Source organism: Propithecus coquereli, unplaced genomic scaffold (assembly GCF_000956105.1).
Source record: "Propithecus coquereli isolate 6110/MARCELLA unplaced genomic scaffold, Pcoq_1.0 Scaffold73, whole genome shotgun sequence".
Taxonomy (NCBI): domain Eukaryota; kingdom Metazoa; phylum Chordata; class Mammalia; order Primates; family Indriidae; genus Propithecus; species Propithecus coquereli.
Genome location: NW_012153396.1, coordinates 3047989 through 3075587, shown reverse-complemented (window position 1 = coordinate 3075587; position 27599 = coordinate 3047989). Strand labels below are relative to the sequence as shown.

General features: G+C 42.5%; 1 protein-coding gene across 1 annotated transcript in view; it reads left to right on the top strand.

Annotated features, from left to right (window-relative positions):
- The window catches only part of FBXW4 (F-box and WD repeat domain containing 4), an 89308-nt gene that overhangs the window by 13032 nt on the left and 48677 nt on the right, over nt 1–27599 (top strand). The window contains exons 2-5 of the mRNA XM_012661773.1: nt 5928–6023; nt 8779–8964; nt 9417–9549; nt 14585–14679. Of these exons, the coding sequence (XP_012517227.1) occupies nt 5928–6023; nt 8779–8964; nt 9417–9549; nt 14585–14679 (510 nt within the window). The remainder of the gene's footprint in view (nt 1–5927; nt 6024–8778; nt 8965–9416; nt 9550–14584; nt 14680–27599) is intronic.

Sequence of the window (27599 nt, the reverse complement as noted above, 5' to 3'; positions counted from 1 at the left end):
CCACTGACAGACATTTGGACTATTTCCAGATTTTAGCTCTAATATATATACCTGCAGCTATAAATATCTTTATAAAAATATTTTTTCTTTTGAATTATTTCTTTGTGAAATAGGGCTCAAAGTGGGAATGCTAGATCCGAAGCTATCACTTAATGACTTTTATCTTAACAGCTGGAATTCCTTTCTGAAAGACTCTGCCAGTTAAATGTGCTACAAGCAATATGTAACCAAACCCAAACCCTCTGTCAAACTGAAAGCTAATGTTGGGTTTTTCCACTTAATAGGTGTGAGGTGGTACTTTAAAAATTGTTTTAAAGGTGCATGTCTGTAACCTATTATTGTGGGATATTTCCCCCAGTGTTTTGTTTATCTGTTTGTTTGTTTGTTTTGAGATGAGATCTCTCTCTGTTGCTACCAGCTATAGAGTGCAAGGGTGTCATCATAGCTCACTGCAACCTCAAACTCCTGGGCTCAAGTGATCCTCCTGCTTTAGCCTCCCCAGTAGCTGGGACTACCGATGTGCGCCACCACACCTAGCTAATTTTTCTATTTTTGGTAGAGACAGGGTCTTGTTCTTTCTCAGGCTGGTCTCCAACTCCTGACCTCAAGTAGTCCTTCCACTTTGGTGTCCCAAAGTGCTGGGATTACAGGTGTGAGCCAGCTCGCTGGGCCTCCCCAGTGTTTTACTGTGTGAACACTGTGTGTCAATACCCTGTCAATGGTGTTTTCTTGATAGATTTTTATCAGCTCCCTAAAAGTTTTAGAGATAAAACTTGTATCTGTAGTGTTAATTGTTCATTTTCCCCTACTCTATTGCTTTCATTTTATTTTCTTTTTTTCCGCTATGCAGTATTTCAAATGTAATGGGATCAAACTAGAATACTTTATAATTGATATGTTTCTATTTTTATAATCTGGAAATGATCTCTGCTCTTCATTGGTATATGTATATGTTTAGTTTCTTCTAGTTAAACTATTTTAAGTTCGCTCTTTGATATTTTGGGAATTTATTATATTTTGGTATGAGATAGCCTAAGTTTTTTTGCTCTATTGATACCCAGTTTTATCAACATTTATTATTATTATTTTAATAAGTATTTTTCTCTTTACCAAAATATTACATGTAGAAAAATTGGAAAATACATAAAAGCACAAAAAAGAAAATCGAGACACCCAAAGTTGGCTACCCATATTTAACTATGGATGTTTTTATTTTATCCTTCCAGTGTTCTTTCTAGGCATGTATATTCTTTTTTCCTCTCTCTCTTCCTTCTAATAAAGCCAGGAACATGCTATACAAACTCAATAGCACTAATTAATTGGTAATTTCTTTCCTTAGTTTAAAATTCTACTGTTTGTTATATGTTAAATTCATATTAGTTTGGATCATTTCTTGCTTTCTTTTTCAAAATCAGATAAAAAAAATTATTTCCAGTGTCTTCTAATTGAACAGAACTAGGAATATAGGAAGTATAATTGCTTTATCAATAAACATTGATATGCATAAGGCATTGGGTAAATGAAAGCAGTGCCTAGCACATTGTAAGCACCATATTAAATGTTGGTTAAATAAATAACATTTGGAATCATAATCCGGAGAGATTATAACATTCTATATCTTTTTTTTCCCCCTGTTATCTAGGCTGGAGTGCAGTGGCACAATCATAGCTCACTGTAGCCTTGATCCTGGGCTCAAGCAATCTTCCCACCTCAGCCTCCAGAATAGCTGGGATTTTAGGTGGCACCACCACGTCTGGGTAATTTAAAAAAATTTTTTTAGAGACAGAGTCTCACTGTATTGCCCAGGCTGGTCCCAAACTCCTGATCTCAAGTGATCCTCCTGCCTCAGCCTCCCAAGTAGGTGGGATTACAGGCATGAATCACCATGCCTGGCTTCTATATCATTTTTAAATAGTATTCATTTTAAATTCTACTTAGTATGTTGAAAAGATTTTCAGTAGTAGGGTTTGAAATAGTATATGTTTTAAGTTAACCTTCTTCTAGCCAGAAAATTATAGCAGGAAAACCTTTCCTAAACATTCACACCCTTTGAAGTGCTTCAAAAGATTGACATGAAATCATGGATACAAAAATTTTAAATGTCTACATGGATAAAATACTATAAACAAGTGAAAAGAAAATGATAAATTGGAAAATAATTTACAACACATTATTTGAAGAGCCTTTACAAACTCACAAGAGAAAGACCATGATCCTAATAGGAAGTTGGGACAAAAGGCATGAACAAGCATTTCTCAGAAGAAATACTAATGGCTTTTAAACATATGACCATATGTTCAATCTTATTTATAATTTTGAAAAATATATATTTAGACAATAGTGAGGAAGCATTTTTTACTTCTTGGACTTGCAAAGATAAAAAGAATTTAAAAGGCCGGGCGCGGTGGCTCACGCCTGTAATCCTAGCTCTCTGGAAGGCGAGGCGGGCAGATTGTTTGAGCTCAGGAGTTCGAAACCAGCCTGAGCAAGAGCGAGACTCCGTCTCTACTAAAAAAATTAGAAAGAAATTAATTGGACAACTAAAAATATATATAAAAAAAAAAATTAGCCGGGCATGGTGGCGCATGCCTGTAGTCCCAGGTACTCGGGAGGCTGAGGCAGGAGGATCACTTGACTCCAGGAGTTTGAGGTTGCTGTGAGATAGGCTGACGCCACGGCACTCTAGCCCGGGCAACACAGTGAGACTCTGTCAAAAAAAAAAAAAAAAAAAAGAAAAGAAAAATTAAAATGTATGAAGATCATGAAAAATAAGGAAATAATGAGAAATTGACATGATGACTAAATATAATGTAGTATCTAGGATTGGATCCTAGAACAAAAAAAGACATTAGTGGAGAAATTGGTGAATTCTGAATAAAATCTGGAGTTTGTTAATGTACCAGTGTTAATTTCTTAGTTTTGACAAATGTACCATGATTATGGTATGAGATGTTAATATTAGGAGAAGTTGAATAAAGGATATATGGAAACTCTCTGTACAATATTTATAACTTTTCTGAAAATCTAAAATTATTCCAGAATTTTAAAAAATGTTTATTAAGAAAAAAAGGAAAATCAAAGATACTAAAAAATAAACACCCTAATATGCTATTGGAAATGAAAGTTGGTATATCCTCTTTTGAATGACAATCTGGCAGTATCTATCAAAAAAGGTACAATTTTTTTGACCTATTCAGTATCATTTCTAATTTTTTCTACACACATATAAATAGAGGTTCAAAGGTATTTATGGCAGCATTGTTTATAATGGCAAAAGTGTGGAAACTGCTTACATGTCAATCAGTAGATGACGGATTAAATTACGATAGAGTCACACAATGGAATTCTATGCAGCTGTTAAAGAGAATGAGATGGATTAAATGTATTGCTATGGAATAATTCCCACGGTATATTGTTAAGAGAAGAAAGCAATGAGTAGAATAGTATACTACTATTTTTTTAAATTAAAAGGGATATGGTTAGAAATACACACACAAATGCTACTATATGTGCATCTATAGCATCTTGGCCAGGGGTTAGGAGAATGACTCACATTTTCATTGTTGACTTATCATACTATCTGTGTTCTTTTTTTTTTAATCCTGTGCATATATTACTTTATTAATCAAAAATAATTGTACATTAAGTGAAATAAGGCCAGGAGGTAGAGTATTATTTATCTAGAAATCGATGTGGTATCTTCTCTCTCTGCCTGCCAAAATCATCCTTTCTAACCTGTGTCTGTCAGAATCTTGAAAGTGAGACTTGCTGGCATTTTGTAAAGGTTGGTAAATATGAAGGTGTAAGTAGAGGCCGGAAGAAATGTGTGTCTCTCTCCTTGGCCAGTGAGTTTCTAAGTAGACATAGCAGTTATCATTCTGTGTCCCAAGTAGCATATCTTTTATTGAGTAGTGGAGGAAGCCAATAGAGGGTAGATGTTGGGGCCTGAAATGGAATTTTCAAATTCTTGCTCATGATTTCCAAATTCGGTCCAAAGGTATACTCTTTGAGGAGATTTGAGCTCCTCTCCCTTTCCTCTACCAACCTGCCCCTGAACTATGCAATTCCTACTGCTAGTGTACCCTTATCTCTTACTGCTGTTATCTTCCTCATCCAGAAAGTACTAATGATGCTCCCCTAACAATATTTTTTTTAAATGAACAATTTAAAACATAGAAAAGTTGAATGAATTGTACCATGAATGCTCATATGCTCACCACCTACCTAGATTTCACAGTTAACATTCGGCTATATTTCCTTATGCATTTCAAAATAAGTTACAGATACCAGTATACTTTACCCCTAAACACTTCAGCATGCATGCATATCGTTGACTAGAGTACATTAGTTTACAGTTTTTTTTTTTTTAAGAAAAACATATAGGGCTAGGCATGGTAGCTCATGCCTGTAATCCCAGAACTTTGGGAGGCCTAGGGAGTACAATCACTTGGGGCCACAAGTTCGAGACCAGCCAGGGCATCATAATGAAATTCCATCTCTATAGGTGTGTGCCTGCAGTCCTAGCTACTCGTGAGGTTGAGGTGGGAGGATCGCTTGAGCCTGGGAGTTAGAGGTTGCAGGGAGCTGTGATTGTGTCATTGCACTCCAGCCTGGGTGACAGAGTGAGACCCTGTCTCAAGAAAAAAAAAAAGAAAAAAGAAAAATGTATAATATATACAGTGAATTTATATTTGAGTGAAGTGCTCAGATCTTAAGTGTATCATTTGATGCATTTTTGACAAATGCGTGCATGCTTGTGTAACCCGACCCCCTTTAAGATTTAGGTACAGAATATCACCCCAGAAGGTTTCTACATGTTCCTTCCCAGTCAATCCCCATCCCCACCCTGGTGGTAATCACTGTTCTGATTTTTTTCACCATTGATTAGTTATCTTTCTTCTCAAACTTCATGCAAATGAAATCATACAGTATGAACTCTTTTGTGTAAGATTTCTTTTATTAAGCATAATGTTTCTGTGATTCATCCACATTAATATGTGTATCAGTACTCCTTTCCTTTTTTTGCTGAGTAGTAGCCATTGTATGAACCTATCACAGTGTGTTTATCCACTTTCTAGTTGATGGATGCCTGGGCTGTTTATGACTTTTAGCTATTACGACTAAAGTCCCTATGAACATTCTTGTGTGAGTCTTTTTGTGGACATACGCTTTTATTTCTCTTGGGTAATTGCTAGGTCATAGAGTAGGTGTATGCTTAGATTTATAATAAACTACCAGAAGCCTTGTCCCAAAATGACTGTACCATTTTGCTTTGCCACTAACAATGTAGGAGAGTTCCTTATTTGTCTTCAAAAATATATATATGGATATATGCAGAGAAGATTTCTTTATCTGGATACAAGCCATTTGTCAGATGTTCATTTTGTGAATATTTTCTCCCAGACTGTGGCTTGTGTATTCATTCTGGTGAGCAGACATTTTTAATTTGATAAAGTCTAATTTATTGGATTTTTTCTTTTACGTTATTGCTTTCTGTGTCCTAAGAAACTTTTGCCCATCCCCTTAGAGGTTTTTACATATTTTCTTCTAACAGCTTTATAGTTTTAGATTTTATGTTTAGGTTTATGATCTATTTTGAATTACTTTTCCTGTATGGTGTGAGTTAGGGGTCAGGGCTCATTTTTTTCCATATTATATCTGGTGGTTCTAACATTATTTGTTATCATTTCTCCATTAGATTATTTTGGCATCATGATAGATGCTTTTAATAGCTTAAAGGACAGGCTTTTCTCCTTGCCTTTCTTGGTTATTCAAGTATGGAGAGAGGAGAGTTACTCCTTCCTGATCTCCTAATCCCTTTAGTTATACTCACTTATATTCTGGATGCTCCTGAGTCCTGACTTCAGGACTTTCCCAGGTTGGCAGTGAATTATAGTGACTGGATTATCTGTTCTGTCTGGACGTAGGATGACCAGTGTCCCTGTGAAGGATCGGGTGAAGGTGTCTCAGAACTGGAGATTGGGGCGCTGCCGAGAGGGGATTCTGCTGAAGTGGAGATGCAGGCAAGTAACCTCTTGACTCTTTTAAAGCTACCTGGGAAGAAAAAGCATAATAGAAAGTGGCTATAATAATATAATAGCATGCTGGCTAGAATATAAGTGGGGCTATCTTGAGTGGGCATCACTGGTGATCCTTTAAATACCACAAAGGGAGCATCAGAGGGACAATGTTTTTCACATTAAAAAAAAGAAATATAAGAAATGTACTTTGTTTTTAACAAATTCCATATTTTTATGATCATAAAGAAATGTTTATTGTAGACATTTGAAAAAAATAGAAAATTCTAAAGAAGAAAATAAAACTTACTATAATTTTACCACTCAGAGGTAACCTCTGTTAACTTATCTCGTCAAAAGAAATAAATGAAATCTATGTTTTAACTTACCTTATTTTACAATTATTTTTCTTTATTTTTTTATTATTATTATTTTTTCAGACAGAGTCTTGCTCTGTCTTCTGGGCTAGAGTGCAGTGGCGTCATCATAGTTCACTGCAACCTCAAACTCCTGGGCTCACCCATGCTCCTGTGTCAGCCTCCCAAGTAGCTGGGACTATAGGCACACGCCACCATGCCTGGCTAATTTTTCTGTTGTTATAGAGATGGGGTCTTGCTCTTGCTCAGGCTGGTCTAGAACTCCTGGCATCAAGCAGTCCTCCTGCCTTGGCCTCCCAGAGTGCTAGGATTACCGGCATGAGCCACTGCGCCCAGGAGATTATTTTTCTTTAATCTTCCACTCTGTGGAGTTACTTCGTCACTCTTGGCTTCCTGTAGCCCTCTTCCCTACTTTATTAAAAGGCAAGGTAGGATCTAAAGGTTTGGATATATATGTTACAGAAGGTAGAGCTTAGAAAAAGTACCAAGAAATATAGATAATGACTGTGGCACTGCTAATGCCACAAATGTTATACTTCAACAATTCTAAATTGTTTTATAGTTATTATTTGACTTCCTACCAAAAAAAGTGCTCCTTATTCATTGGTTGCAGTGGATACAGAACATCATTATTCCCCATTACAGATTGACCTGTACCTGTGCTGGTATAGGCAGCCTTATCTGATGAACTTTTCTCTCTTGCTAGTGTCCAGTTTCCACTGGTTTCACTGACATCAGTTGCTGTGAATTATGTGATGGTGGTAATGATGGTAGTGATGGTAAAGAAACTACAGGAGAGGAAGATGGATTTTTATGATGAAGAACTTTACCCTCTGCTTCTCACTTTTGCCTTTTAATACCAAAGAGTAGAATTTATTTCTCTGTCAAGGTTTTGTCCCTGGCGTTGTCTCTTTGGGCTTGTTTCAAGCAGTTTGGTGAATAAACACCCAGGACCATTAATGAGGCTGCCCTGGGATTCTCCACTGTTCACCTGGCATGAACCTGGTTTCTTGTCCTAGGCAAATGGCTGTTTACCAGATGGCTCAAAACACAAGAATTCCAACCCCTTCTGTTTGCTGCCTGCTTGAGTGTGCCACATACCCTTGCAAGGGGATGTCGAAGAGGAATGTGCATAATGAGTGAGAATGCAGGCATCTGTACACACTCTACACATGTTCCATATAATATATGCACACACTTGTAAAATCCTCATGAGCAGAAACTCAGTTGCTACAAAGTCTAAGCTGCATTTAATGGCCCGTCAAGTCAATTTGCAGAACTTTTCCACATTCCCATGACGCTTGTATTAAGGAGTCTGGGGAAGAAACACAGCTCAATTTGCTCAGACTGGCTTGGCAGTGGGAGATGGTGTCTCTGTACCTGGGGATGAATCAGCCGTCCCTATGCTTTTCTTGGGACCTGGTAGCTCCAGGACCCCTACATAGAGTAGGATAGATAAACTACCCTTTTTCACCTTGGAAAAGGGGCTTAGTCCTCACCAGAGAGCCTCGTTTCTGGCAGAGTCTTCTTCCTTAAGGCTCAGTCCCTCCCATGGGACTGGCCTGTGGCTTCTAACCTTTCTTCCTCCTGCCAGATTATAGAGGAATCTTTAACTATTTGTGGATTTCTCTTATCAGTTGCCTGTGAGAACTGATTTTCTCTGTAGCCCCTGAACTGTAGCACACTGCTCTAGAGTTGTGTTTTTCCATTGTCACACTTACCCTTTAATATAGAAATGTAGATATCCCTGTGAGGATCTAGGTATCTAATCAGTACATTAGCATCCTTTCCTAAATGGCTTTATTCCTTTCACTTATAAAGGGCCCCTTTGCTCTAATAGGACAGGGGAATGGGGCTTCTCAGGGCTCACTCTTCTCTTTTCCATCACACCCTAACTGATCTATTGGGAAAGAGATGCCTATGGGAGTCTTGGAATCTTGAAACTTATCACTTACACTTCAAATCAATGAAGATGCAGAATGAAAGAAAGTTACTTCACCTGGCTGGAAGATTTCTTTTTGATCCTTTCTACCCCTCAACCACTGGATGTTATAAGCTCTTTCTACCCACAATAAGTCCAGATAGGTAGGAATTCAGATATTAAGCATTCTCTAATAAAAAATGATATTTAGTTGGTCTTTTAATTCTGACTCTATTTTAGAAAGTCCAAAGAAGATTAGATCACCACCAAGCTCAATCACTCTAGTTTTCTGAGGGTAGCTGAGAGGTAGGTAATTTGGAAGGAGGGAACCAAAGTATAGACTGTTAGGCTTGCAGGTTGTCCTTGCTAAGTTGGGAATTGGTCAGCCTCCTCAAAGATTGGAGTTCAACATACAACATGCTGTATGTTGATGATCCTTAAATTTTCTTTTCTATCTCTGCAGTCAGATGCCATGGATGCAGCTAGAGGATGATTCTCTGTACATATCCCAGGCTAATTTCATCCTGGCTTACCAGTTTCGCCCAGATGGTGCCAGCTTGAACCGTCGGCCTCTGGGAGTCTTCGCTGGGCATGATGAAGACGTTTGCCACTTCGTGCTGGCCAACTCGCATATTATTAGTGCAGGAGGGTAAATGCTACAGGTTTCTCCTTTTACCTTCTTCCTTCCTGTTCTTCTGGGACCTTCTGCCTGCCTCTGACTTTTCTGTCTCAACTCCAAAGGGATGAGGAGGGAGACCAGAAGAAGGGGTAGTGGATTTCTCCCATTTAAAGCAGAGAGATTTTACCAAAAGCAGTTAAATGGGGTTAGTTGGAGAAAGAAATAGGAAGAGCCTTTATTGAAAGGTGAAGCTGGTTTTGATACTCTCCAGGAGGAAATTTATTTTGTCTCTCAGCTCTGTTCAGCCCAAGTGTGCTGAAAAAGTAAAAGTATCTAGAAGCTCAGCACCTTATTGGGCTGAATTGCCTAATGCTTAGCAAATTTGGACGTCATTGGACACGTGGGCTGTCTCTGTAGACTTGTTCTCATCTTACAGAGAGAATAATTGGCTTTTGGGGGTGGGCTCCTTATTTCTCTTCTAGAGACGGGAAGATTGGCGTTCATAAGATTCACAGCACCTTCACTGTCAAGTACTCGGCTCATGAACAGGAGGTGAACTGTGTGGATTGCAAAGGGGGCATCATTGTGAGTGGCTCCAGGGACAGGACGGCCAAGGTGAGGTGGTCTCCCCCTTACATACTGTTATTCCTTCCTGTCTATAGGGAGTGGGGTGGGAGAGGGTGGATAGGGCCTTGAGTCCCAGGATTGGCTGAGAGCATTGGCTGGGGCATGGGGGGAAAACGACACAATAAAGGACTCACTTATGTGATTCTGGCATGCAGCTTGCCATGCCAGGCTGTGTCCCTGCCAGCTGGACTGGGAAAGGAGTGGACAGTGGTGGGGAAGCTTGCCATTCACTTGAAATGTGGCGTGAACTCAAAAACAGAGGGCCTGGCCAGCTTTTCCTCCTTGAGCTAAGTTTCCTCAAGTTTGTGGGTTGAGTTCTAACCCCAATATTTTATTTTAAAATTTCCCTCCTTTTGCTTACTCTCTGTTTAGGGAGGTTAATTTTTCACCACCTTGTTTATAAGCAATCAAGCTGATAATTGAAATGGTTTTTACTGCTTCTCTGGAGAGTGATGTGGTCAGTAAGCAGTAGAGATGATGATGAGAGGGGGTGTTATTTGTTGCGTCACTGCCAAATTGCCTAGTCCACAGACATCTGCCAAGGCATGAAAGAATGAGGCTGATAAATAGCGTGACCCTTGCTTCATGGACTCAGCTTTCATCCATGTCTGAGTCAAATAGGCTCCCACCTATGAGACAGAGAAGAAATTCATTCTCTAGGCCTGTGTCCAACAGCCTAGCCAGGGCCTAGACAGGCTTGGTCCTTTGGGGCTGCTGTGGGAACTTTGCTGACAATTCAGTTGATAGTATAGGAGGCCCAGTAGTGTCTTGCTTGTGTATTTCCCAGCATCTGCAGGCTCCATAGTGCTAACAGGAGCAAAATGCTTGTTGGTGTCAGCAAATGGGCCTCTAAGATACATCGGGAAAAGACTCAGGAGAGGGGAATTACAATCTTTACTCAGTAACTTTTCTGATTCCATATACCCTCTGGTGATTTCTCCTTCAAGTAGAAATGTTGTTAATTTATGTAAAAAGAAGGGCTAAATATGCTCCCTTCTATTTATGGAAGTTTCTCCTCCCTTTGCTGTTTTCTGCCTTACACTTTGTCAAGAGAGAATGCACACCAGCACAGGAAACCTGAGAAAAATCCAGCAAATCTTTTGAACCAACCTGGAAACTGAATTCCCATCACTTGTGTCCCATTCCCTTATCCCATACATACTTCAGGTTTCTGCTTAGTCACTGTCTTTGTACCATTCTTTGCAAAGATCCTGGCCTTAACTTGCTATCCTGCTCAAAAGTGAATTTGTATAGAAACATTTTGTGGCATGAGTGACCTAGATATTCCCATCTTATTCTAGCATTTTCCTTTCGTGGCTTCAGGCTTCCCCTGTTTCCTCCTTTTCAGTGACATCTCTTTCTCCTATCCTATTCTGAGGTCTGACACCCAAAGCAGTATAAAACTAAGCTTTACAACCACAGGTAGCAATCTGAGGGTACGGACTGCTTACAGTTGAAGAATAGTAGCAATTTTATTTGAGATATTGAGTTAGTTTTATGTTTAAGTACTGACAGCCCTATTTAGTGGCTTAGATTTTCTAAAGATTTAAAATAGATACTTCCTTCTTCTACAATTATCACTGTAGTCCACCCTCTTCCCTCTGAGGATTTCTTTTAGGTCCATGACAGAATTCTCTTCTCTGGTTCTTCTTCAACTTCTGAAAGCTGGTCTGCCGTTTCTGGGTTCCCCAGTGATCTCTCCGCCACTTATCTTTTCTGGCCTTGTGGATGCTGCTTGGGTTTCCCTCCTTTTCATTGTTGTCTTTTCATCCAACCACCGTCATTATCTTGGCCCGTTTCCACATTACTGTACTCACAGTTTGTCTTTTGTAACTGAGACATCATTTCTTTTCAATGGCATCTGCAATTCTATAGCTGCTTCTACAGGCTTCACTACACCTGAACCTACTTAAGAACTTACAGTGACGTTTGCCTGTAACTAACTATAGCCTGTTCTTTGGGATTCCCCAAATATGTACTGTATTTTAGGAAAGAGATTTGTTTTATGGGTGACAGGAACCAAAACATTCTGTTTGCAAGACTTCTGACCTAGAGACTGCCCAAAGAGCCCTCTTCCTTCTCATAATCTTCAACCCTATTTTCAGGTTTACTGTTATTTAGCTTGGTTTGCCTCTCTGGGCTTTAGTGGGGCCAGCCCCATCTCTTGAGTTGTGAACAGATGGAAGCTTATGTTCTTTGTGGGCCTGGGCTGGTACTGACCATTCCTTCATTTCCTCCTGTATTTCTCTATTCTTCCTTAGTGCCTACTGTAGGTGAGGCTTGGTATACGAGGTAGCTGAACTTTTCAAAGGTGATAAAGATACAGCCTCTCTCCTTAAGGGGAGATGAGACATATGTACACCTGGCTATGAAGCTGATTGGAAGTGGCTAGGACTGTGAAGTGTAAGGTTCTAGGGAAAGGGCCAGAAAGTTCAAAGAGTGGAGAGATCACATCTGATTTGGAAGAGAAGACTTTATGAAGCAGGAAGAAGCATTTGAGTTGGTTTTTTTTTTTTCTTTTAGTCTTTTTTCAAAGCATAGGTTTGCTTGTTTGTTTTGTAATAATATGGAATGTATCTAGGCACTGTAATAAGCACTTTATTCATTTTCTCTTTTAGGGTAAGTTTTTCCCACATAATTGTCTTGTAATGTATTTTGGATATCCAGTATACCCTACTGTACCTACTTAATTTTATAAGATTTTTCCATTATTACTAATACGAATTACTCATGTCATCTTTAATGATTTCATAATAGATTTACCACAGTTGACTTACCATTTTTCCTATTGGTGGATGTTTGTATCCATTTTTTTCCTGTAGTAATAAGACCTGCTGTTATTGATTGCCTAATACCTGCTAAATACAGTGCTACTGTGCTATGTTATACTTATCTTCACTTTTCTACACTACAAGCCTGAGAGATAGACATTATTTCCAATCTGACACATAAGAAGACTGAGGCTAAGAAGTTATGAAACATCCCTAAGATCAAAGATAATAAGTAACAACTATGGTTCAAACCCAGATTGGTCAGATTCTAAAGCTTATGGGTATTTTTTCTATTAATACGACCATCGGCTGCAGTTTTAAAAAAACTTGTTACCATTTGGGTTTTTCTTTGTTTTAGGATTATTTTCTTAGATTTTTAGCCACAGAATTACTGAGTCTGAGACTTGGTCATTTTAAGGGTCTTGATACATATCACCAACCTGCTTTTTAAAAGGCCTTTGTAAATGTCCACCCTCACTGAGTCTTTTCCCAGAACAGATCTGTTTTGAATTTGGCCATGGAGAGCAAAGATATGAACAGCATTTTGTTGTCAACTCAACTCCTGTCCCTCAGGTGCCAGGATACTCATGTTTCTGGAGGATGGTGTGCTGCTGGGGCAGGCTGGGAGCATGAACTTTCCTAAGATCATGCTCAGAATTGGCAATATGCTTCCTGAGCCACTCCTGGAGACCAGGAACCTTGTTCTGTGCTTTGCAGAATCTAGGAATTCACCAGACCTTTCCATAGAGGACACTGGTGAATTCAGGCCTAGGCTGTTCCCACAGATTTTGCACTCAGAGTCCTTAGTTTTTCCCCATTTCTCAAACAAGAACCTGCCTCCCCGGGAGTTTGTGTCAGGGAAAAGGCAAAGCTTTCTTTTGGAGCTGTCAAAAGAGGACATTAGAAGTGCGTCTAGTTACTGCCAAAGGAGAGTAACTATAGAGTCCAAAAAGTAAGCCAAAATCATGGCACTCCAAGAAAAGTTGTGGTATTTACCTTTGTTTTATGCCTACCCCTCGTTCAGGATCTTCTTGTCAAATTTATTTTCTTTTCCCTGTGTTGGAAAAAGTTATACGATCATCCCATCCCCCACCCCCATCATACACATACAATCTCTAAGAAACACTTTCTCCTTTTATAGGAAAGAGATGATCATGTGACCCTAAGAAAGCAGGACCACCCCCACACCATCACCTACTCCTTAAACTCAAGGAATGTTTCCTTTAAAGTTCTTCCATCTAAGGTCCTGCCTGAGTTTTGCACGTTCCCCTTATAGCACTACAGGGGCCTTGAGAGGTCATTGGTCCATCCGGCTGCCTCAGGATCCCTCCGTGGCCGCTGTCTGGGGACAGCCCTGAACATTTGAGGTTTTCTTTCTGTTTGGTTAGAGACTTATGTCACTGTGTGTGTCATCTGGGATAGGGTGAGGTGAGGGGGGAGCCCTGGGCTTAATGGGAGATGTCTAAATGCACTGACTGCTGAGAGGGCTCTGTGAGTGTTGATTAGAGTTAAGCCCAGAGTGGCTGCTAATGTACATTCCTGACTGATAGGGACCAGATAATGTGCTCCAAGCAATATTTTTAACCTGTAGGAGATATGGTAGCTTAAAAGAGTTAAGCTTTTCTGCTACTTTTGGCTACACTAGGTGCTAAATTCCCTGCTGATGTGAATAGCATTGGATCCTGGGCATTATCAACAAACAAACAACAACACACCACCTTCCTTCTTTGAAGTCTCTCTTCTTCCATTCTTTCCTTTGCTTGCATCTTTCTTTTTACTCCTCTTTCTAATTCTATCACTGCCCCTTTATACTGCACCTTGATCTTCCTCCCTCTCCCTCATTTCCCAAAGTAAAATCTTGGTGAGAGATAGGAGAAAGGAAATCCACAAACATGGGAAAGTTGCTGAGAGAGGCAAGCCCCATCTGCCCACTTCTTCTCAGTTAAGTCTTAGCTGAGGAATGTGGAACATCTGAGTCCCTGGTATAAAATTGGCTGGTAAGTAAGGGCTCTTGGGTGGAAGTAGAAGCAGGGTAGTTAGAACAGGGAGCTAGGGTCTATCTGGGTGGTAGGCGAGCCAGAGCTGGAGAGGCCCCTCTGCTGATACCCTGAACTCTGTGTGTGCAAGGCAGAAAGGATTCTCCATTCCCTTGTCCCCCCCATCAGACCCCCAGCACAGTTACCCCTCCTGGTGCACTGCTCCTCCCCATTAATCCCAGGCAATGCCAACAAGAGCATCTCTCCTATTTCCAGGTGTGGCCTTTGGCCTCAGGCCGGCTGGGGCAGTGCTTACATACCATCCAGACTGAAGATCGAGTCTGGTCCATTGCTATCAGCCCATTACTCAGGTAAGGGAGACATTTTTGGATATGGTTTTATCCTGTATAACAATGCTTTTATTTTACTAGATTAGGTAAGCTAGAAAATCTTCTACTTGTATGTTCTTTCTATTTTTTTTTTTGAGATGTAGTCTTGCTCTGTTGCCCCAGGTAGGGTGCAGTGGCATCATCACAGCTCATTGCAACCTCAAACTCCTGTGCTCACGCGATCCCTACCTCAGCCTCTTGAGTAGCTGGGACTACAGGTGCACACCACTGTGCCTGGCTAATTTTTTCTATTTTTGGTAGAGACAGGGTCTCGCTTTTGCTCAGGTTGGTCTCAAACTCCTGACTTCAAGCGATCCTCCCACCTTGGCCTGCTAGGATTATAGGCATGAGCCACCACACCTGGCCCTTCCTACTTGTATATTGTAGGTTGCTTTGAGCTGCTTTCCTGGAGAATTTAAAATCCTCCACAGAGATTTGAGGTCTTTAGGTCACTTCATATGTGCATGAGGTTGAGAGAACCTTCTAAGGGCTAATTTTCAAGTATCTAACCCCAGAAATGTTAAGAAAGTATACTATATTAGAATGTAACTAAGAGTATAGCTGTTAACAGAGGTGTCCCTTCTGGACCAGATGCCCTCTGGGGTCACTCCCAAAGCAGAGGCCACTCAGCATCCCTGGGAGGTGACAACACCAGCCAGCCTGCTCTCACAACTCACATCTCTGCTTTGTTCCCCTTGGAAAATGTCCTCTGGCGTATCCCTTACAGACTTGAGTCATCAGGAGAGGCTTGGGGCCTATGTCCAACTGGGCCCTTAAACCAAGACTTATATGTGGAGTAGAGACATTGACAGTTGTAGCAGAAGTGTGAAATTTTTGATGATGGCTTTACCCTACCCTTTGGCCTGACTTGTATTTCTCTAGCTTTACCTATGAACATGTGGGCTTTGAATCCCCACTTCTGCTTTTTAAATTCTCTGGAACCAAGGCAAAGTCTCTTTCCTCCCCAGCAGGGTATATAGACTGTCTCTCTTATACCTGTTCTGCCACAATATTTGCTTAGGGTCTTCCCGCACTTCTTTCACCCCTCACTCCCCACCCTAATGGAAATGGGAAAGCTGCGGGGCTGCTGCCCTCCAATACTGGGTTTAAGTCAATCACTTGTTTTATGAGAGAGTTGGTCCCCCCTCTTTGCTCGGCCCCTTTAGCCTTTCTCCTTATCCCATGGAGCCTGCACCCCTCCTCCTGCTCCCTTCCACAGCTCCCTTTCAGATTTTTTTTCTTCCTAAGAATTAGAGCCGATTAGCCACGTCATTAATTCTTCAATTTGACGGCTGATATAGCAGGACCTGAAACACATTGCTGACCCCGGAGAATGGAGACCCGTTCCTTAGCATATTGACGATGGGAGAAGTTAATTAAAATTCCACAGAGCAGAGGTGTCGGCTAACCTATAAACCTGTCGCTGTTCAGAACAAATCATTCTAGCAATCCTAGGAAACAGGGAAGGAAAGACCAGCAGGGAGTGGAGAGGCTAAGTGTGTGGGAGCGGAGAGTGGAAAATGGAGCCATCGAGCTTTGTCCCCTCCTCAGTTTCTTCCTAATGCTACCCTCCTTAAAGCCAGTTAGCTGGGTTTGGGGATCTGTGGGCTGGATATGTGTAAGGATTGAAGGAAGGTGAAACGGCCTGTGGGCAGTGACAGGTGTGCTGGTGACTTTGTCTTAGGGGTTGCTTGTGGACATCTGCTGGCTTCAGGAAGACTGGATTGGGTTGGTGCCAGGGGGAAGCTCTTCAGGGCCGGAGATGGTCTATGTGCTTCCTGCATATGGATTGAGGCCAAAGAACACAGACAGACTCTCCCCTGCACCCTACCCCTGTACTTCTCTACTCCGGCTACTGCCTCTGGAATGTTTTAAGCTACCTCTTAACAGAATAGAACACAGCAACTCTTGAAGATGGCATCAATAAAAGAGGTTGAGGGCAGGGGCAGAGTCTGCCCGCATCATTAAGAAGCATGTGAGATCACAATAAATCGAGTTTTGGTTTTTTGGCCACAACTTGAAGACTGGTTTTGGGGAAGGAACTAGCTTTCTACCAGTACTATTACTACTGTTTATATGACTGCCACTCCTACTAGCAGCTAACATTTATTAGTCATTTGCTTTGTGCCAGACCCTCTGGTAAGTCCTTGACATGTCTCATCTTTGGTGAACACCTGGGTCTTGTATTTTCTTTACATTCTTCTTCAGAGTTTTCCTGTCCTCTTGGTATGTTTTCTAGGCCTGGGATGTTTCTTTCACTCGTAGTTGGCTGGCTGTTCAGCTCCTGACCCACAGTTTTTTGAGATGGCTTTTTCCCCAACTCCGTAGATGATGTCTGGGACTCCTTTTAAGAACAGTTTGCATTTGAGATTTTGTCTTTACACTAGATGACCAGGATATATGCTGGTATTATCTCTGCCTCTTTTTCTCTTACTCAAAGAATATACTGGGGTAGGATCTTTTTACCTTGTTATTAGATCTGTTTCTTCTCACTATGATCATGAATTTGAACCTTTCAATAAACTCATCCATTTTCTCAATCTTGGGAGACACTGCCTACCAGCCTCAGGGTCTATTCTTTAGAGCAGTCTGGGAGATGAGTTCTGCTATGCCACCAACTAGCAGAGTGGCCTCAAATAAGTCATTCCCTCTCCTAGCCTCAGTTTCCTCATGTATTAAATATGAACCCTATTCCCTTTACAGACCTTACTAGATTATTGTGAAGATAACCTGAAATAATTTATATGAAAATACTCCGGAAAGCTGAAGGGGCTATAGTATTATGTCAGCCAAAATCCTTTCTTACCTGGTATAAATATTTGCTTACTGGCTTCAACTACTTTCAAGTTTCTACCCTTTGCCTGAGCTCTTTTTGGCCCCCAGGGAGTTACACTGCTCTTTTATAGTCTTCTTGATGTGGAACCTCAGTAGGAATCTCTCTTCCTTCTTCTTTTCCCCCTACAGTGTCCCTGCCCTTAATGACTGCCTTCTGTTCCCCTCCCTGCCACCATTCCTGTTTAGTGTATCACTGATGTGATGTGACCCTGGACCCCTCGTGAAGAACATGAGGGGATGAGGGCAGCAGCTGTCCTCTAGGGCAAGTATTACTGGTTTATCTGACAATTTGTCAGCCCCTTGTTGTCCCTTGTATAGCTAGAAGGAACCTGGATAGTTAGGAGACCTAACACAGCTCTTTTCTCAATTAATCTCTTTTTTCTGTGTAAAATAATGTGTCAGACCTGTTCATCTTATTTATCTTTAATGCCAGGGCTTTTCTGCCTTCCTGTGTATATACTCAGACACTTGTAGTATGAAACCTGAAACCTCAAACCTTAGGCTTCATTTCAGTTGCTCATGACTGGGAGAAAGTAGTATTCTGTCCTGTGTCCAAATGTTCCCTTCCCTTCCTTCCATGACCTCAAATTTTTGATTTGTAAACAGTTGTGGAGGATGATATTTAATACTAGTTATGTGCTTAGAGCCATGTTTAGATACTCAAAAAATACAGAAGGAAAACCAATAGGCTCCAAAGGAAGGTGGCAGGCAAGAACCTTTTCCTCTGCCTCCTGCTTAACCTCCCACCCATCTTCTTGTCCCAATACCAATAATCCTGTTTTTAAGGTTCATGACTTATAACTGAAGCCCTCTTCCTATGGAGGAGGTCCCACTTGCAGCTATTGGATGAGTGAAAGGACAGGTTGAGATGGCTCAGGAGTGAAATGCTGGAGGTGTACCTGGAGTAGAGAGAGGAGTGTATGTCCTCTACCCCAGGACTGTAATTGTATGGCAGGAATATCTTTAGCCCACTAGTCTCAGAGATACAACCTCTTGATGTCACATGGAATTCTGAGCACTTTCCCATGAGTAACACAGAAAATCTGATTTTTAGAAGTGTGTAATATGTTTTATTGTCATTTAAAAACTATTTGCAGCTAAATAAAGTTAATAAATACTCAAGAGTGAGGAAACGAAGAACTGTTAGCCAGGCATAGTGGTTCATGCCTGTATTCCTAGCCCTTTGGGAGGCTAAGGTGGGAGGATCGCTTGAGGTCAGGAGTTCGAGACCAGCCTGAGCAACATAGTGAGGACCTGAATTTACAAAAAATAGAAAAATCAGCCAGGTGTGGTGGTGCTCACCTATAGTTCAGTTACTCAGGTGGCTGAGGCAGGAGGGCTGCTTGAGCCCTGGAGTTTGAGGTTACAGTGAGCTATGATGACACCACTGAACTCCAGCCTGGATGACAAAGTGTCTCAAAAAAAAAAAACAAAGCAAAAAACAAGGAAATGCAGAACTGTTACAGACTTAACTTCCTTCCCTTTGACTTTCCATCTCTTTCATTCTCATTTCCTTTACAGCTTACTCCTTGGGTATTTACTGAACACTTGCAATGTGGCAGCTTCCCCAGTGATCTTATTCAGTGGTGGGGATAAGATAGGTAAATAACTGTAATGACTGCCAGACTACACCAGGGGCCTTAACCTAGGATGTCTCTGGTTGGGGGGAAAGAGGGAATTGTCATTCTTTTCTGGGCAAAGACAGAAATTGAGGCCTTTGGGAAGGGAAGATCAATGCAGGGCCATATGTGGGATGTGGCAGAAGAGGCAGTAGTTTGTGCCCAGGTCTCCCCCAATCTATTGCCATATCCTATGTGCTGAGGGAGGGCCACGAGGCAGGCCTCTAGGTCATTGCTGTGCCTTACTCATCAATATCTTGGATGGTAGCTGTGGCTCTTGAAAGGCTCTGTGGGGACCCAGGAACATTCTCTCTTCCTAGAGGCCAGAGTTGAGATAGGGAGGAGTGGGGGAAGGCAGCATGCGATTGAGGCCTGGGCTCACTCAGGTAGCTCTGAATGCTTGCACTATTCCTGGAGTGCAAATGCACATAGATCTTCAGTTTCAGGCCCCCTCCAAGCGAGCCATGGGGGACTTGTGGTGAAATGAATCTGTAGACCTATCTACCCTGTTTGCCCGGGAGGGGAAGGGAGAGGAGCCCATAGTTGCTCCTTCTGCAGACACCATATTTATTGCCCTCCAAGAAAAAGAAGGTGCTCAGCAGAACCCTTTCCCCATCTCTGAATAACACTGTCATGTGAGTGAGTGTGGTCAGGAAGGCTTCCCAGGACACTTGGGTTTTAATCCCTTCTCTCCTGCTTCTGTCATTAGGGAAATATATGAGTGGTATAGGTGTAGAAACTTGACTTAGCCATGTTATTAAATATACAATATAATTTTGTGTAACTTTGCTCACTGTGGTGGCCTGTTTGTTTTTGGGGAGATTAGTCCAAGTCTGCATGAAATGTACCGATTCAAATTTGTAAAGTGAGTCGCGGCCCCTGGGGGGTTTTGATGGAGGAGCTGCCCCTTCTTGCTTCGTTTCTCCCAGAGGTGAAGGAGAGTCTGGAAGGAAAGCAATCACTGTGTACTGTTTGGTAAGGGGGTGGGTTTTTGGGGAAAGCAGGGTGTTTGTTCCCAGTGGCTACAGGGTTTACTGTGTGTTGTGTGTGTGGTAGATGCATATTCACCAGCTGGTTGAAATACATCTTTCTTCAGTGAAAGGTAATTGCATCTGGAGTTTTCTCTGACAGAGGTTTGAAAGATTGGAAAAAGAAGTAGCCAACTTTCAGTTTGGATTCTTTTGGTTCCCAGTAGTACAGCTGTCCTTTGGCCCTAGGCTCCATAACTCAGTCCTTTAGGAGAAGAAGAATCAAAAGTAAATATTGTGCCTCAGAGTTTTTCTTTTTCTGGCTGGCTATGCACAGCTGGGTGTGAAGGGGATCCCTAACCTTGATAACCTGAGGACACAGATGGATGACTTTGTAGTGCTTCACACTGTAGCTGGTCCTCTAGATGGGCCGTGGCTTGCTTGGGGATCTCTCTGTTCTCCCGTCCCAGGGTCAGGGGCAGAGGGGAAGCCTCCTCTGGGGCCTGTCTAGGAAAAGGAGACCTGAAGATCTAGGCAAGGAGTGGCTTCGTGTCCCCCTCTGCAAAACTACAGGGCACAGCATGGAACTTCCTGCATGTGGTACCCCTAGATGAGAGAGTCAGAGGCACAAAGACAACAGGGAGGGGCCAGTTGCCGGCGTGGCTGGAAAGGGAAGTCATGACACCTAGAGAAAGATGGAAGCTCTGGGTATTGCTACTTGGACCCACTGGTCCAGCCTTAAATGAGCTTAAATTGGAAAGGCATCAATGTGGGGATGCCATTGAATTGGAGTGAGGTCCCGCTAAATCTCAATGCAGTGCCCTCCACCCTGGAGTTCATTGCCTGTGCAAATCCCAGCCTCTCAGGCGGTCGTATCCATCAGTAGCAAGGACCAAATACCACAGGGGTGGGTTTCACTTCCTCAGGACCCTGGATTTCTGCCATTACCCAGGGCAAGATGAGCACAGGGAGGCTCATGTGCTGAGCTGCTGGCCTGAAACCAGTACCCTCCCAGCCCTGGCTGGCCCAGAATCCGTTTGTGGGAGTGGCTCCTTCCCTGGGCAGCATGGTTGGCTCACTTGTCAAGAGCTGACTTAAATAAAACACTACAAATAGAAACAGACTGCTGCAGAAGACTGCATACTGTGGAGACACAGTTGATGCATTGAGACTCTGCCCCCCTGCTAACAGGGATACATTTCTGTCTCTCAGTCTCAGTGTTTAAATTCATTCTTTCTCCATCTCTGTCTCTGTGTCTCTCTTTTTCTCTTTCTCTTTCCCTTCCTCTTCTATGCCTTCCCTCTCCCCACCGTTTCCCACCCCCAGTTTCTTTTTCTCTCTCCAGATACTGCCTAAGCATTACTATGTTCTAGTCACTAGGGAAACAGCAGTGAACTAGATGGCATAGTCTGATGGGAGAGATGGACAAGTGGGTAGTACAGTGTGGTAAGTTCTCAGATGAAGTTCAGAGAGAGTCTTGGGAGCGGAGCACACTGGGGAGATCAGTCTTCTTCTTCCTTCTACTGCCTATGTCCCCTGGCTCTATCCCCCACCTACACCAGTCTTTCTTCTACTCTTTACTCATCAGGAAGAGAGAAGGGAATTTTCCTGCCTTAGTTGCTGCTGACTTTTCTGGGTTGTGTGTGCAATGTGCCTGTGTTTTTCCACCTTTGATCACTGTTCTGCCGACAGATAATTTAGCAATCACACCCCAAGGTGGAAGCATGGAGTTAATGTTAAAATTAGGTTGTTTTTTTTTTTCCTCTTTAAACTTCAGTGGGTGATGAGGCAGAGAGGGAGGGAGGCGGGAGGGTGAAGGGGAGCCATAAATTCTGGGGCTGGTGTAGCTGTTCTCTGAGCAGCCGGGAAGCCTCTGATGTCTCCACAGCACTTTCATTAACATTTAAATTAAGGGTTTGTTTTCCAGTCTGTTTTATAGGTAGGGACCTTTCATGGCCTGTCACATGCGCCCCCCACCGCCCCCACCCAGCCAGTGTGTAATTGTAGCCACTGCTCTATCCTAACTCTGGGTTGCAGCCATAGGTTCAAAGGGAATTCCTGGAGATGGAGCTTTGGAAGTATGAGATGTAACAGTCAGGATGTGGGTGTTACTCCTCAAATGAAGGTGTTGTGGTAGGAGCTCTTTTCTCCTGTTATCTGACCTGTGCTTTTCTCTACTCTTCAAGGGACAGACACTTCAATCTGATTCTGACCCCTCCTACGCTTCCTACCCTTCCTTCCCTTGGGCCATGGGGCAGGTGGGAAAGGGTGCAGTCCATCTGACTGGTTTCTCCTTGTATCACAAGTTAGGGCCTGGGACATTCTAAGATACAGATCTCCATGCTTATCTTCCTCCTTTTGATTATTAATTATTGTTAGTTTTTAGCCTCATGAATACTTCCTCCTACTCCACTTACTCTTGGAGAAGTAATAAAATAAAAGGGATTACCATCTGAGAAGAATTTATAATATAATAGGATCCTTTGGTCCTAAAAAAAATGCATTCTAACATAGATATACGAATACACACCATACTTAGTCACTAGCTCTGACTATATCTGTGTTAGAAGCAGCTTTTGAGGAAGCTGTTCTCCCCGATCTTGGCATTCAGAGGAAGCTCCCCTACAACCTCAAGGAATGTGTTTGTTTCCAACCTTCCTTTCTCATAGGGGTATCTGGCAGCATTTGGGGATGTTTCGAAAAGACATTTCTGCTCTGGTCTCTCTCCTTTCCATCAGCATCCTGTTTATCTGTAGATGATGGGAATGTATGCTAAACACACATGAAGCATCTCATTAGTTCAAACCTCTGAGGGCTTAGTTCACCCACTGCTGGTCTCTAGCTAGCTTTTTTCTCTGGACAGTGATGAGAGAGGCACTGGGACCTTTCTCTCTTTCTGTTCAGAGGCTGAGAGTTTTCTTTCTTTTGGAGCCTGAACTTCACTGCCTGAAGTCACCACATCTTTCCTCCTTCCTCCACTAACCCAATTAAACCATCTATGACTTATCTGCAGGGTTGAAGATGGCTAAGTGTCTTGCTCTCCTGTGCCAGGTAACCTTGTGAACAGGTGGACATTCTCATTCCCTGAGGTCTTGCCCAAGGGGAGTGAGGGAGGTGCTGGGGCGACCCCTCTGCAGGTGCTGCTTGGGCTCAGATTCCAGGCCGGTGTTCAGGCCCCGCCTGGTGGTGATTAATCTGGGACACGGGCCGACAGAGGCCCAGCCAGGGCAGCTTTGGTCCCTCACTGTGAAGACCTTTGGCTCAGAGACTGAACTGATCTCTGTAGCCTGCTTCGGCTTGGGGTTTGATCTGTCAAGGCTAAAGAGGAACCTGATGGTAGAGCGGAAACTTCTAGCCCTGTCTGACTTTCAGCACTGATCCGTTCCAGTGGCCTTGTCATGATAATACTAGTATATTTGGGAAGATTTCCCCACCTGTTAGCTGTAAACACTCAGATCAGTCAAAAGAGGGCTCTTCATGAAAAATCTGTGCTTTTAGTTTTTTGAGCTACTGGAGCTTACTCTAGTAAATAGTCCGGGGGCCACGGTGGGGGTTTCTAGTGGGAATCAGTGAAAAGGGCAATAATGGGGTATGGCTGGATCAGTAGCAGAATGTATGTTTTTGTGTGTGGGGGGGGTCATGTCAAAGGTGGAAGGATCACCCCATCCTCCTGCAATTAGGTGGCTGTCAGGGCATTTGGGACAGATTTCAGTACTTCAGTTTAGAATCAAGTCTTAAGTTTCTTGTTTTCCTTTTCATTTCAAACCAAACTTTTTTTTGAAAATGCCCTATCCTCCTCCTCCCATTTCCATCTGTCAGATTCCTGGTTCCTAGCACCTCCATGGTGCCAGTTGTATTTCTTCCCTTCTCTGAGTTCAGGACAATGACACATGGCTCTACTTGGTCATGGGCTTAAGGCCCAAGAACATGAATTCTGCTTCTGACAGTTTCCCTATCTCAGTGAGTCTCAGTGAGTTGCGGTACTGTAGTAGTTCCTTTTGGCAGTTAGGAGCTTGGGATCCAAGAGCTGGAACGTTTTCCTTACACCATCAAGAAAGAGAATAGGTATCCCTGTGTACCCCCAATGGAATATGTTGCCACCATTGATGTGGAAAACTGGCTGCAATGATGCTATGAATCAAAGGTTTGTGTTGATCCTGAGTTTTGCTGTGCTGACTAGAATTTCTATGCATGATGACACTAAAGGATGCATTTTGCATCAGCAAACCAGTGAATGTATTTGGCTCTTCCTTCAGACTAATACTAAAAGGTCTTACTCAGACTGTGGATTGGACATCTGCTAATCCTTGTGCTTCTCTAGCAGCTTCTTAAACAGGGTTCTTTAGAAGTTTCAGGTAGTGAGCTTTTGGGAGAAGTGGTTGTATTTCCTGTCTTGTGTAAGAGTTATGTACCTGTGTGTTACAGACAAAACCTTTATGCCTCTGGGGTGTCCTGTTAGGCTGATTACTTAAGTCCCTTGCATCTTTTCCAGGCTTGTTCTTGCTTCTCTGTCTGGCCAGCACATTTTCATAGAGTGCAGTGTGACATGGTCTATGGTACTCTGTCAGATAGGCTTGGCTCAGGCCTGTCTGAGGTGCTGACAGGGCTGGGAGGATTGGAGGGAGGAGGGAAGGGAGCACATGCATGCAGAAGCTGTGGTAATTGCAAAGGGAATATTAGTCCAGGAGCCGCTGGCCCAGGAAATTGCTTTCTGCAGAAGCTTTCCTTTTTCATAGTTTGCAATGCAAATTGAAAACATAAATGGTCACAAAAAAGTACAGGGGGGACAAGTGGGGTGCCAGTTGAGATGCGATAACATCCAGAATGTTGCAGAAGAGAATTCACGTAACGAGAGAGAACCTTTTAGGAGATTAAAATAATTTTAAATCATGTTTTACTGTGACCCTTACCCCCATCTTTTCCATGTACTCATGTTCAGACTTGTCTCTAGGCCTGCTCAGCTTGCCTTGCCATCTCCTCTTTTGCTCCTTCCTGCAGCAAAGCCATAATCCAGCTTTTGGAACAATGGCCATGGGGTCATGGTGTAGTATTCTGATTTTCACAGCAGGCTAGAAAACAGCAGCCCCCAGCTAAAGTCAGTGTGCTTTAGAAAATGTGCACACTGGTCCTGGGGACTGTGGGCTGAAGAGCATGCATCTTGAAGTCAGGAGCTTGCCTGCTTTGAGAAGGCGTTAAAGCCAAAGCTCTTCATTTCATGCTTTTTCGAGTCTTCTAGATCAGTGGGTAGGCTTGACGAAGCAGAATTTAAGGCCACCAAGGCCTTTTTCTTCTTTTGATTTCCCATGCTTCATCTGCCCCATCTAGAGAGGTGTGGCTTTCTGCTTCCAAGCTGGAGGCACCTATATCTATGTTGCCGTTGGACGCTTTGGTGATATTGGCAGTGAGGATAGATGGGGGGTGGCCACCACTTTCATTATCCTGGCATAGCAAGTAAACAGGTGAGAAGCTTCAGACTGGCTTCCTTCTAGCTGCTGAGCTAGAAAGGAAGATAAAAAGAGAGGCCAGAAGACGGTGGAGACAGTGAAGGGAGAGCTTTTCAAGTACAAATATGCCTCAATAGTAGAGACACCTGTGTAACTTTCAGGGCTTCTTTGCCTCCTTTGTGTGGGGCTTCATGGCACTAGTGATGTGCATTGGCTGAAGGAAAAGCTGAGATGTGCAGGATAAAGTGAAATGCACCCCTTTCTGCCTGTGGCCACCACAGATATTCCCCTCTCCCCTCTTCATTGATTGAGGAATTTTTTTTTTTCTTTTTTTGAGATAAGCTCTTGCTCTGTTGCTGGGCTAGAGTGCAGTGGCATCATTATAGGTCACTGTAGCCTCAAACTCCTGGACTCAAGGGATACTCCTAGCTCAGCCTCCCAAGTAGTGAGGACTACAGGCTTGCACCACCATGCCCAGCTAATTTTTTTGTCTTTTTGTAGAGACAGGGTCTCACTATGTTGCCCAGGTTGGTCTTGAACTCCTGGCCTCAAGCCATCCTCCCACTTTAGCCTCCCAAAGTGCTGGGATTGCAGGCATGAGCCACTGCACCGGCCTGACTGAAGAATTTTGCAAGAGAAATTAGCTCGAGTGTTGCCCAGGGTCAGTCCTTGTGGTGCCTGGTTGGAACTCTGGAGTCTCAGGAGCATAGTCTCTCAATAGGTGCTGTCCAAGTTTAATCAGCCATTGCTTAGCACATGCTCCTCACCCTGACTTACTTCTCTATGGCCTTTAGGAGAGGGTCCAACCCAGAGCACGTGCCCACTATTTCTTTCTCCTGAGGACTCTACTTGTGCAGGATGTTTCTCCTGCTATTTTCTGTCTTCTTGCAGCTGCAGCACTAGCTGTCCTGGCCAAGCCTGAGTCTTTCCTCCTGTGCCTGAATGGGAGGAGACCAAGTGAATGATTGGGGTGGGGTCCTATAGTAAATGACTCAAGTGAAAGGTCAGCTGGGCGTGAGGGTGAGATTTGTAACATTTGGCATTGAGGGAGGGGCATATGGGTTATTGAGTTTGAAGTGTTCTCCTTTCCGTGCCAGTTTGACTCTTACTAGTACCAAGCATGAGCTGTCGTTGAGAATTAAAAAAAAAAATTAAGAGAAAAAAACTACAGGTTATTTTAAGGATTCTTCCACTTGTTAGAAGCCTACGGCCAGGAAAATCCTTCCTTGCAGGTTAGTAAGGGCTGGTCCAAGAATAAGGAGAGGAAAAGTTAGAGTTTAAAAATTGAATTAGGTTGGCAGTGAGTATCAAAACTGTGAAAACTTTTTTTTTCTTTTTTTAAAGAGACAGTGTTTTGCTCTGTTGCCCAGGGTCAAGTGCAGTGGCACAATCATAATTTATTGCAGCCTTGAACTCCTAGGCTCAAGGAATCCTCCTGCCTCAGTCTCCCAAGTAGCTAGGACTACAGGCATGTGCCACCATGCCTGGGTAATTTTTAAATTTTTTTTACAGAAACAGTGCCTGGCTATGTTGATCAGGCTGGTCTCAAACTCCTGGCCTCAGGCAATCCTCCTGCCTCTGCCTCCCAGAGTGCTGGGATTATAGGTGTGAGTCACCAGTCTGGCCCATGAAAACCTTTTGACAAAGAAATTCCACTTCTAGGAATTTATCCTAAAGCAGTAACCATACAAATATGCAAGATACATGTATAAAGGCTTACAATTAAGAACACATGAATATCCATTAATAGGGCTTTGATTAAATATTTTATAGTACATTCACTTAGTAGAATACTATGTAGTCATTAAAAGGATGATATAGATGTATATTTATTGACCCCAAAAGATGTCATAGAAGATGTGGAATGAAAAAAAGGTCACAATATAGTTTATTTAAATATCTCCTCAGGGTTATTTCTTATGTGATAGATTTCTTTGGACATTTACTTTATTTTTACTTTTTTGTATTTAAATTTTTTTCCGGGCTCCTTCAGCTATAATTAAATTTTTTATAATAAGCCTATTTTATAATTAGAA